The sequence below is a fragment of the Pleurodeles waltl genome, chromosome 2_2, assembly GCF_031143425.1.
Source record: "Pleurodeles waltl isolate 20211129_DDA chromosome 2_2, aPleWal1.hap1.20221129, whole genome shotgun sequence".
In the NCBI taxonomy this organism is placed as follows: Eukaryota; Metazoa; Chordata; class Amphibia; order Caudata; family Salamandridae; genus Pleurodeles; species Pleurodeles waltl.
The window spans coordinates 231794798-231807310 of record NC_090439.1 but is presented as its reverse complement, the minus strand read 5'-3'; the positions used below and the strand labels follow the sequence as shown (position 1 = coordinate 231807310).

General features: G+C 44.2%; 1 protein-coding gene across 1 annotated transcript in view; it reads right to left on the bottom strand.

Moving 5' to 3' along the window:
• Positions 1–12513, bottom strand: part of ADAMTS16 (ADAM metallopeptidase with thrombospondin type 1 motif 16) — a 757015-nt gene that overhangs the window by 419362 nt on the left and 325140 nt on the right. The window contains exon 11 of the mRNA XM_069219698.1: positions 5942–6037. Coding sequence (XP_069075799.1) covers positions 5942–6037 — 96 coding nt within the window. The remainder of the gene's footprint in view (positions 1–5941; positions 6038–12513) is intronic.

The window sequence follows — 12513 nt, the reverse complement described above, 5'->3', positions numbered from 1 at the left end:
TCTACAAAATGGACCCCAACTGATACTATTCACAATGGCATTCACTAAAAAAACACAATATTGCTCAAAAAGGTAGCGTACATGATATTTAAAAGGAGGATATGTATAAATTAATGTTACACATTTCCTGACAGTGAAAGGGTCCCAAAAGCCCTTCTCACGTTGGCAAGGTTAACTGCCTCATAGGATAAGTCTGAATTACATTATAACACCTTCTAATGATAATTTCAGATTTGACGCTGCTAAAAATATAATTTAAGGACTCATTTTAATAGTTATTCAAAATCCATTTTCAGGGTGAAATTGAATTTTGACTAACTATATTGGAACATGTACTTTTAGAAACATTGCCTCCCCTTGCCTAACCCTCTATAGTCCTTTCTGCCAGTATCCAACTGTCACTCGACTGCTGATGACTCCACTGGGGTGAGATGTGGATTGTTCTCCGACAGAGGGCAAAGCGCTTGGTTGTGGGGAAGTGTTGGTCTTCTCTTGACCAGCTGGCCTGAGGGCTGTGTCCAAGGACTATTTACATTTCTAAGAGGCCTACCCCACCATAAGCAGATGAACCTGACATCAGCCTTCCCCCTTCTTTTGTCCCTCCAGTAAATGTGGTTCCAAACCCAGTGTAAGGAGGAGCTACCCCAGAACTAGTTTGGAATGACAGCAAGTGAGGATTTGCACATTATCAGAACCACACCTCTGGTAATGCCTGGGGAGCACCAACTCAAAGAAGAAATATTCTACTGTCTTGGATTTAGGTAGAGAGGGGCACCGTGAGATAGTTTACAATAATGAACACAGGGAGTTCTGTAAAGGTGGCCAGGGTCAGCTCTGAGAACTCTTTCCTCATTGGCTAGGGTGTGGCCAGTGGTTGCTCCCCATCAACAGGTTGGCACTGGGCACACATTTTGGATCCCCAGTACCCTCCTCAGAACAGTCGTGGACCTGAGAAGAATCAGAAGAAGGACTGCCCTACTGTCTGAAGCTCCTGATGAAAGACTAGATCTGCCTGTCTTAAACCCAGAACCACAGAAGGGACTCCAGGGAGAAGTTGGCTGACCTCTTGTTTGAGCTAAGGAGCTCTGATATGCTTCCAATGGTCTTTAGTTGCTCTACACCTGACCAGTTACAACTAGATCTGACATGGTTCCCTCTGCTGGCCTCTGTGGCATTGAGTTCTGACTCCCTATTATTGCCTACAAGGTCCTGGACTGTTGGCTGTGGTCAGAGTGTACACGATCCTGCATAACTGAAATCGTTAGTAAACTTGAAGCCTAGCATTAACGCTGACAACCTATGTTGCTGGCCTTTCTGAATTTGACACTGAGCTGCACCTGATTGACAGCTTCTCCGGACCTAAGCAGCTCTTAATCCATGGCCTCACCAGACTTGATGCTGAGCAGCATCTAAGCAACGCCAACAACCTCCATTGCCGGGCTATCCGGATTCAACACCAAATGGCATCATATCAGTAGCTTTCCCAGACTTGATGCTGATCGGCAATCAATTGACGGCCTCACTGAAATCTATGCTGAGCAGCATCTAAGTAACACCAACAACCTTCGTCAGCAGCTTTACCAGGCCTGATGCCAAGCACCTTCCGATTGACTCCATGACCTCATGCAGCAGCTTTCAAACTTGGCTGCTTGGCTCTACTGATAACTTTCTGCATTAATGAAAGTTTCTAAGTGTGAAGATAACTTGTGGCAGGGATAACCCTGATCCTTGTATCTGACCAGAGTTACATCATAGTTCGCCTTATATTGTACCCCGGTCCTAGTCCATTGTGACCATTTGCTTGTGGTTGGCAGCTGATGCTTTTTAGTGCTATTTTTAAATACAAACTTTAAAAATTCATAACTCAATATAGTCTCTATCTTTTTTTTGTTTGGTTTGGGATTTTTCTCATGTTGTTCTCACTTTATTGCTGTTTGAGCACTGCATAAATAGTCTACACATGGCCTCTAAGTTAAATCTAGCTTCTCTTCGCCATAGCTACCAGGGGGTTGGACACAGGTTTATTTAGGGACTTTTGTGAGTCACCCAGACAAGGACTGTAATTATTGTTTGAGGTGGGTTCTCATTCAACTCAAGTAATACTCAAAATGCGTACAATTTTGCTTTAGAATACGGTGACATTAGCATTTTCTTTAATCATTCTTTTCATCCTGTTTGAAGTATATTTAGATATGTAGCAATGGCTCTCTATTTCTAACACAAAAGTTACTCAAATCAATAAGTAGGTACAGAATATTAGGCATATTAACACAATTGGGGCATATTTACAAACCCCTAGCTCCACCGGAGCGTCACTTTTTCTAATGCTCCAGTGGTGCTGTACACTACGCTGTATTTACAAGGCGGCATTGAGCCACTTTTTGTGGCTTAATGCCTCCTTGTAAATACGGTCCTTTAGCACGCGGCACTTTGCGTGTAAGGGGCGTGCAATGGGTGTTGCACAGCAACACCCATTGCTTTTTGACGCTTCCTCAGATTTACAAGATTTTGTAAACCTGAGGCAGCCCCAAAATCTAACGCCACCTCAGGGGTGGGGTTAGCCTGGTGCAAAAAGGAGAAATGCTTTCAATTCTCCTTGTTTTTTGCTCTTTCTATGTGTGCTGCATTGTGCAGCACACATAGAAGGAGCAAATTGCCATTAAAGATTGTTTTTGTGCACCAAGGTGTCCCTTCCTACAGAAAAACAATCTCTCCCGCAACGCAGCCATCCTTGCACAATGGCACAAGGGTGGCTGCATTAGCGCTCTGCAGCTGGCACAGGGAGAAATACAGGGATGGGCCATATTCTTTCAAATACGGCGCATCCCGGCGTTTTAGAAGTGACGCAGCACGGTACTGCCAATTTTGGGTCAGTGGCTGAGCTGCGCCACTTCTACTAAATGTGCCCCTTAGAGTTCAATTTTCAAATTGTGAATTCCTGAATAGAGCAATCAACAGTTTAAATGCAGCCAGTTAATTCATGATGAGTGTTAGGCACCGTATTACATTTTATGTAGAGCTTTTTTAGTAACTTTAGGTCAATTAGAGTTTGAAACATACGTTTTTATTGTTGAGATCTGCTGATTATAAATCGGATGGTGGTTCACCAACTCACTTACTAGCTATGTAATTACTACAATAACAATATATTTGCTTCTTTTAGCGTTTTAGACACGTTTGTCACAGTAGATGGTCGAAGAGGAAGAAATATTGTGATAGAAGGAAACCGAAGCAGAAGAAATATAGTCATAGAAATAAAGATAGGAAGCACTGAAAATGGGAACATAATAGGATTGTGAAGTGCTGCCTGTGAGTATGGGAATACTGGAGTTGTACCAGGTGTGTGGGGAGGGAGGGAAAGTCAAAACCCTGCAAAGACAAAGAAAACTGAGAGGTGAGTATGGGTGACGGGGGTTGAAGTAAAGAAGAAGAGTGTTTAAGAAGGATACAAGGGCTGGCATTTCTTGCTCTCTCGTCCTTTAAGCATATTTACGTGGAGAACTCAGAGCTAGGGAAATGGGGAGGCAAGGTACTTACTGTTCCTCGCATCTTAAATTCCCTAAGTGACCAGAGTATGACAAAGGATGGGGATTCCATGGGGTGAAAAGAGAAAGACTCTGGCAATCTTCAGTCGCAACGCAGCCTGTTCTAGGCCGCCGCATCTCCATGTCATACCCTGGATGGCCCTATTTGTCAAGACTTAAATAGAGTTCTAAACTACAAGGACTGTGGTAACATTTGCAGTACACTTGAGGAGCACAATGAAGGACAAAGAGTGCGAACAGTGCTGGTTTGTCTTCAAAATGTCAAAGACAAAAGGAGGAAGTAACAGCAAGTTGCTTATCTCGGGTGCTGCTGCCAAACGCTTACACACATTTTAACATGCATGCATAATCTCAGTGGCCTAGATTATTCAGACCTGAATACGATGGGTTTGTTTCTCGAACCATGAATCATTTCAATAAATATGAGTGGAAATCCTCCCGGAAACAAAATAACAAAGAGTGTCTTGGAACAGTTCGAGGAACAGGGCAGACAAGTGTAACTGAATTGTCAAATAGTTGTGGATTACCCTGAAGCATGTCAGTACCATGATAAATAGGTCAGTAGGACAGACAGGCAGACTGGACTGCTTTATCATGAGAAGTTTACATAGATCGGAGAAAGCATGAGATGTGGTAAAGATAGCTATGGATTTTGTAGATGTGGCTGTCAGCATGAAAAACTCGGTCTGATGTATGTCAGGAAAGCGTGTTGGAAAGGTTTATGCATCCAGCTTGGGTAAGAAGGAGGAGGTTTGAGCACAGTACAAAGGAATTTGAATCATGTTCCAGCAAACCTACTGCTGCGAACCCCTTCAAGTGTGTGGAAGGTGCATTTCACAGTGTGTGTGTATGTGTGGTGCGTCTAAGATGGGAGAGTCATACTGCTCACAGAACACCAAGTTGAGCCAAACTTCCCATTGTTAACCCAGGGATCTCTGTTAGCCAGGTGGTGTGAATATGGTCACTTATTGGGACACTGGGAGATGAACAAGGCTGTACTGTCCGGCAGAAGCCTTTTCCCTCAACAAGCTCTCTGGAAGGAATCACGGGATTTGCATCTGCCCTCCAGAGCATGAATACGGACATGAAACAAGCCCTAATATGATTGAAAAGGGTCGCTGGGCAGGGTATTGATATTATGGAAAAACTTACCATAACAAGACCTACCTGGATCTGTGGGTCCCTCCTTGGAAGTGTAAGGCTATGTGCTGCCCTTCTCCTCTAGAGTCCAAGCAGGCGTGGCGCTCTGCAGAGAAACTGCTATCATGCCCTGCCTTTGCTTGTTTCACTGTCTGCATGGAGTGCCTCATAATGCCATGGAGGCCAGTATAGCCCCCCTAAAGTCCTCAGAAGACCTGCAAGCCACTGAGCAAAGACAAAGAGCTCAACTTCACATACCCACAAGTGCAAGTGAGCTAAACTCAAAAGCAGTGACTATGGTTGGCAACCACTTTCCTCTTCAATATTTGGGGGCATACTTGTTTTGAACCGAATTTGCATCATTCTTTTATGCAAATTCGGTGCAACAGTAACTCCATATTTATACTTTGGTGCTAGACCCGTCTAGCGCCAAATTTAAGGAGTTAAATCATTTTTGGGATGTGGAAACCTACTTTGCGTCAATGAGATGCAAAGTAGGTGTTCCCGTGCAAAAAATTACTCTATGGCCTTAGCGCCATATTTAGCCCCCTGTACTAAAAATCACACACGGGATGAAGGAGAGGTCAAATAATGTTGCAAACCTTGCTATGCACCATTATTTAACGCCTGGGTCAGGAAAAGAAATCTAAGAGACTTCTTTACCTCATTTTTTTCAGCACTTTTAACGCCTGCTCAGAGTAGGAGTTAAAAGGAGACACACCATTGTTTACGATGGGCCTCAATGGGCTTTGCAGGATTAGCGTCAATATTTTTGATATTAAGGCCCGTGTTTATACTTTTTTAGCACCGCATTTGCATCGTTTTTTTACGCAAAATCAGCACAAACTTATAAAATAAAATAAAAATTTGTAAGAGGTGCCGCTTTTGCGTAAAAAAATTACGCAAATGCGGTGTTAAAAAAATATAAATATGGGGCTAATCCTGCAAAGTTCCAAAAAAACGTCAAAAATGTTGAAGCGTGTTCCCTATCGCCATAGTGCGCCATATCTTAGATACGGCGCACACATGGTGGCGTTAGAGGGGCGCTAAGAGGCACAAGAAATGTGGCACTGTGCTTGGTTTAGCACCACTTTTCTTAAATCCAGCCCTGTATTTTCTGTTTTTTAGAAGGAAAAAATTGCGCTTGGGTACTTTAGGTGAATTTCGAAGAGATGTCCAAACAGCGAAAGGAGACAATTCTTGACAATGACGGCAGATATTGCTGGTATTTTCGATGTTTCGGCATTCTTTCTTACCATGTCATGCCCACAGATAGTTCCTTCAGCAGCTGGCATGAATTTCGTCTCGCATTTTCTGCCAACTCGATGGCACCAGAGTGCCTTACAAATATCCTTTAAAGAAGAAAAAAAAGGACATCAGATGTAGAAAAAAACACAATGCGAGTTTTCCTCATTAATACTAATCAAAGGCACAGAAGAGAACTGGCCAAAGAATAGTTGCGGCATTACACACTAGACAAATATAAGCTTTTATTTGTTCTCGATATCCATTCTGTCACTTCCAGTCTTAACATATCAATACCCACGAGAAAGCGAAGAAAAAAAAAGATTTTTTTTTGCTCTGGTATCTGTAGGTGTGGTACATAGTTACTGGCTGATTACATCTTGGCACCTGGACGTGGGAATTTCGCCCAGTAGCTGGTTTTCCAACTAGATATTGAATTTCTAATGAGATAACGGGCACTTTCTTTGCATCTAAGAGAGGTGAAGAAAACAATACAGAGGGCCTCATTATCAACGATATTAAGCATTCACAAGCTCAGAGTGCAAATACACGTGATAGGGATTCCTGTGCTCAGCAAATTCATAAATACACTCTTAATGGGCCAACAATAGCAAAAATGAGCAGGAAACATGATATTTATTTTAATAGTTTATAGAGCATCAATACACTGGGCCATAAGCATCACTTGAAAAGGTTCATCTGAAGGTAAGCAGTGCCACGACTGCTTGCTTTAGAGAGTCAAGTTGACAAAGGAGATATATCGATTTTTCGGTGGTGATGACGCAGAAATGAAGGTTTTACATTTATTAGCGCATAAACGTAGTGCTGCAATAATCAAGTGTGACTTTAACCGAACTAATAAAGATTGTACGGGGACAAATGTGCCCTCAGAGTAGTTCGCCAACATTTATAAGCGTGCTTTATATAACGTGATGTATTAGAATTGTACTAATCTGACATAACCGTAAACGTGTGCCATGATTTGCTTGTTTGAAATGTTTTAACTTAGCATAACTTTAGCGGAGGCTTCGGCCTAGTTGCCTTGTCTCACGGTTTAGATGCTCGTGTTTTTCTAATGTGCTAATAAAACGTGTATTCTTGCTTGAAGCTGTACTTTTCCAGTGAGATCGGTTCACATGCTTATCTTTAAGGTTTCGTGCCAGCCTGGCATCTTCTTCTTTGCTCCAAGGTCAATCTGCAGGTGCAGACAATGGAAGCTCTGAAAGTGAGTTAATTGGTAAAATATGTTGCAACTTACGTCCCCGACTCCAAGGATTATGTATGCCTAGGTAGAAGCTTGTGAATTGTTGTTTTTGATTGGACAATTTGAAGCCAACCTATGAACCCTCCAATGGAAGACCCTACTGGATTTGAACTGTTGTTTATTTAAACCTGGTGCACAAGAAGAAAGCAGCCATTTGGCCATTACCCATTGCACCCATTGAGGACATTATTGCCCATTGCAGCCATTATGGCCCATCATGCCGACCTCGTCATTTTGCCATCTTCTACGATGCCAATTGATGTTCGACGCCATTTTGAATGAGACTTTGATGCTTTCTCTAATCGAGAGAAAGAGACTTTAAGTAATTCTCGCTCTAGAGACTTTAACTTTGATTTGCCCCTTTGCATAAAGTAGTAGTTTTGTCCTTTTATCTTGCCGCTGTGAGGCAATTGCCCCGTCCACCCTGCCCCCTTTGCCCCCGTCCCATGCTGATCGAAACCGGTACCTGTGAGACGAAGACTTCCTTGAATGCTGATTGAATTTGGTAAATATGAAAGGAAAATGTACAATTGCATTGTATTTCTTTTTAGGTAACCAACTGCTGATTTTTGATAAGAGCCCTAGTTAGGAGTTTTCCAAATCAATGTTGCTAAATTGTTTTTTGCATGAAATCCCACATGCAGATGCTAATTTGAGGTTAGATGAGGATTCATTTGTTGCACGATGCAATTTGAGACCTTGTTATGCTGACTAAGGTATGCAATTAGCCCATTACAGATTATAGTTTTAGTGGTTTGCGTTGCTATTATCGAATGCACTGTTATTCAAATGCTGCATAGATTGCATCTTTTTTGCCGTTATGGACAGCTATTAATGTTCATTTACATATATCATTTGGTGTTGAGACACATTTATATCGTGCTAGCTTTGTTAATATAGGGAAATAAATTCATTAACTTTGAATGAACTGGTGTGGTTATTCATGGCCGAAAGGTCATGGTTCGCCGAAATGTTTTCTGGATTAATTGTGAAGTGTTATGTTGATCAGGGCATTGCTTATGTTCGTTATTGATTATTGATTTGATTAAATTGACTAATCTCGGGTGAAGAGAGCCCCACTTGGTCAAAAGATTCATCGACCCAAGAGCGTCCAAATACAGGTAATTTATTAGGACGGAACGCTCTATCAGTAGATGGTAGCAGAGGACGGTTTCGCCCTTTGGGACCCCACTCGAGAGGTATATGGTGTTGAATTGACGGTTTCGCCCTTTGGGACCCCACTCGAGAGGTAACGGTTTCGCCCTTTGGGACCCCACTCGAGAGGTAACGGTTCAGCCCTTTGGGACCCCACTCGAGAGGTATATGGTGTTGAATTGAAGGTTACGCTCTTTGAGACCCCACTCGAGAAGTATATGGTGTTGAATTAGATTTTCTTGGGTAAAACAGATTGGGAGAATGATGATGCCCTAAGTCCCCCGCGACTTTCCCGGGATCTCGGAGCTTGCGAATGGAAGGAATGGAGGTGTGAAATCGGCGTTGGCGGTACTAGTGACGGTATGAGTTAAGTCAGGATTTTGCGCTTGCACAGTTTATTGCCGCAGATTGTTTGAAAAGGTTGCGAGGATTTTAGAGAATAGCGGAGGTGCGACTCCGAGTGTGAGAGTAGGGAAGTCGTCGAACTTCATGTGCATGTGGCGCTTTGTGCAGAAAAAGGTCCACGTGGTTGTTGTTCTTGAGACGGGCCCTGCGAGGTCAAGAGACTCCGGAGTATGTTGAAAAGTGTATGAGACACTTGTTTTATGTTGTGGTCTGGTCGGTTTAATAGGTTGACCGGGCGTGGTCAACGAGTCGGTACGTGTGTTAAGGGAGTGGAAGAAAACTTCGACTTCGGGCTTTGACAAATTCTAAGTGCACTAGAATAGATCATTGACAAGTTGAGAGCAGAGTCTGCGGGTCAGAATTTGCTTGCGAAAGTGGGGACCGAGAAAGATGGAATAACTGCCGAGGCTAGTGAAAAATCCCTAAGGTCCTGAAGCGATTGTGTTACCCTTCCTGTAGTAAACCGACAGATCTGTTTTATTATTATTTGGTTGCTCGCGATACATGCCAGAAGTTGTTACGAGAGGAGCTGAGTGAAGGAGGACAAGCCGCGAGGCTTTGTCAGCCGCAGTGTGTGTGAGTGTGACGTCACTAGGAGCCGCGCTGGGATAGGTTGGTTGCAGAGAAGGGTCGCGCACGGATTGGACGCAGTCCGTGGGGCTCGATTGGAAGGGGAAAGGCAAGCGAAGAGTATTCCGGGAATTAAAGTCACTTATTGATTACAAACTTTGTGAAATAAAAGACGAGAAAATGAAATTTTTCAAAGCATTAAAGAGTGCGATGAAGGGGGAGTCTTACATTAAAGCGAGCGTGCGAGAGGAAACGCCACCCGAAGGTACACCAGCTTACATTGTAATGGAGGAAAGGGGGGTAGCTCCGTGCCTTTGGCTAAAGCAATGGCACAAGCTGACAGAGAGACATGGGAGCGTAGCGTTCCCGATCCATGGGACATTCAATATAAGGATCCTAGAGAATTTGAGATTCGCGATGTACGGCATGAAGGTACCTCCAAGGCCAGCACAGTTTGAGGCTCTAGCGATTTGGGAACTAATGGCTAGACAGCAACAGCAAAAGAAGTTCGAGACCAGGATATGAAAAGTAGAAAAGACACTAGCGGACGCTAGGTGGGATAATGCACAGAAGGTGTGGAAGTCAGATATATTGCAGGGGATAAAATTGTTTCCCGCAATTGCTAAGGAAGAAGAGGCGACAGGCAAGAAAGCTACCTGTAAGACAAACAGGAGGTGTTCCAAAGATAGAGAGGACGAGGAAAAGTTAAGGAGAGAAGACGAGTCAGAGGATGAGGAGTTCATCATGCAATTGCTGAACGACCGTCCACCACCTTATGCAGAGAGTGAACAAGGTCCAAGTACCAGTTCTGCCCCTCCGGCACCGGTACAGAATAATGAAACTCCGAATTCAGAAATGCCATCGGGAGCTAAGGACCCGAGTTTACTGTTCACCCCGCAGATACCGCAGGTTAGGAGAATATACCCAGATGTGCCTATATTGAAAACAGCAGAAAATTATCAGCCGCAGGTCCCAAGGTACTACAGCAGTGACAACAGTACGGGAATGATTCTAGATCCAACCGTAATGGGAGTAGAGAATGGTCGCAACCCAACATTGGCACAAGCTGAATCAACTCAGCTTTTGATGCCTCAAAAGCAGATGCAGGGGGGAACCGCACATGCTCAGATGACGGGGAGTCAGACGGGCATGCCGGCAATGATGACCCATAGTGTGGGAATGAACATGCCTCAGAACCTGGGGAATGGACAGAACCCAGATGCGATATCCTTACCCATTACTGTAGGTCCACCGGTACCTTTGTACATTCAGCCTAACTCAGGTATGAGCGGTCAAGGATCAGTGGTGCAGAATGGGACGGAAAGGAGGTGCATAGAAAACACTCCAGAGACAACTCCGATAGCGGCTCTGCCAACTGGATCTGGGTCCTTGATGGAGTTTAGTCCCATATGTGCTCAGTCAACAGTGGTGAGGTCGAGTCCCCCACTGATGATACCGCTATCATCGAACACTGAAAAGTTGCCGCAACCATCAATGGCAGTCGATGTGAATGCTACACTGATGGGGTTGAATGCGCAACAGCTGACACAGTGGTTCAACAGTCTGAATTCCACACAAAGCTCAGCCAGTGGGAAGGGAGAGGACTATCTGAATAGGGTCAGGTTGAACATGGAAGCAGAAGAATTGGTGGAAGGGACTATGGGTTTGAATACGTTAGAGTCCTACTCGGAAGAAGAGCTGAGGTATCTATGTCCCAGGATTACGAGAGAAGTGAACAAGGTACATAGAAGGTTGCAAGAAATAGCTGACAAAAATGGGGTTGAGATAGACAAGACAAAACACTTGAGCAGGAGCTATAGATTGGATTTCGGGACCACAGACTTTGAACACATGAGGTCAGCAGGCATGAAAACGCACCTTAGAGAATTGCTGCAGAGTGCACAAGTGTGGAGGTGCTTAGACAAATGGGAAAGTAGATGGGCAAAGAAAAAGGAAAAGAAGAAAGATAGTGTCCCAGAGCATAAGGAGAAAAGACCACAGAGTAGTGATGCAATAACCATGTTACCAATGAGGGAGACAGCAGGGGGAAAATTAATACATGTACCGTGGCACAGAAGCGACATTCAGTCTTTTACGGATGATTTTCCCAAACTGAGAGAGAAACCGATTGAATGGTATCAACAGACTGATAGGTTTGTGAAGCTTGCAAAATGTCTTTGGGAAGACCTGAACACCCTCTTTGAGATTGTGGTTCCGGCAGATTTGTGGGAAGACTGCAAAAGGGCTGTAGGTTGGCCGACAAGTGAACCAAAGAGGGACAGGGATACGGGTGCACCATCACCTATGGTGATGAGCTTGTACTATAAGGTGATTGAGCATTTGAAGACGAAGGTTGCCGCGAAAAATGTGGATTGGCAGAAGATTGATCGAACTGCCCAAGAGGCTAAAGAGTCGATTCATGGTTACTATGAGAGGTTGTTGAAGGCGTTCAAGAACTACAGTGGCACGGAAACAATAGAGGCGAAGGACATGCTTAATTTTGTGTTTAGATTTGTGGAAGGGCTGAGACCAGAGATAAGTCAGATGATAAAGACGCATTTGATTTGTTGGCAGTCGAAACCTATTGATGAGGTGTTGAATTATGCGAAATACTGTAGCGACGAAATTGAAGTGAAACAGAAAAGGTTGAAAGAGAAAGTGATGGTGATGCAACTTAAAGCAGCTCAGACAGGTTTGCAAGGGTTGCAAGGGTTCCAACAGCAGATGCCGCAGCCGCAGCCGCAGGGAAACATGGTGTTTCAACCACAGGCGAGAGGCAGAGGCAGAGGAGGCTTTGGGAGTAATGGTCCGGATTTGAACACTGTTGCGATTCCGAATGGTGTGCAGGCAATGAAAAGGGTGATGCCGTGTCACGTGTGCGGAATCGTCGGGCATTGGAAACGCGAGTGCCCGATGGTGGTGCAGGAAGGTGCCGGTGTTGGTCAGCAAAACAATGATGTCAATGCATTCCAGACAATGAGGGGACCGAAAATGAGAGGTCCAAACCCAAATTTTCAGACCATAAATCAGCTGCAGGGATTACAGCCCATGCAGCCGCAGCAGATGCAGATGCCCCGTATGCAGATGACGCAAATGCAGCCAATGCAACAGCAGTTTCCCATGGTACCTAATCAGCAAATGCAAATACCTTTGGCACCAGTGAGTCAGCAGCAAGTGATGGTTCCTCCA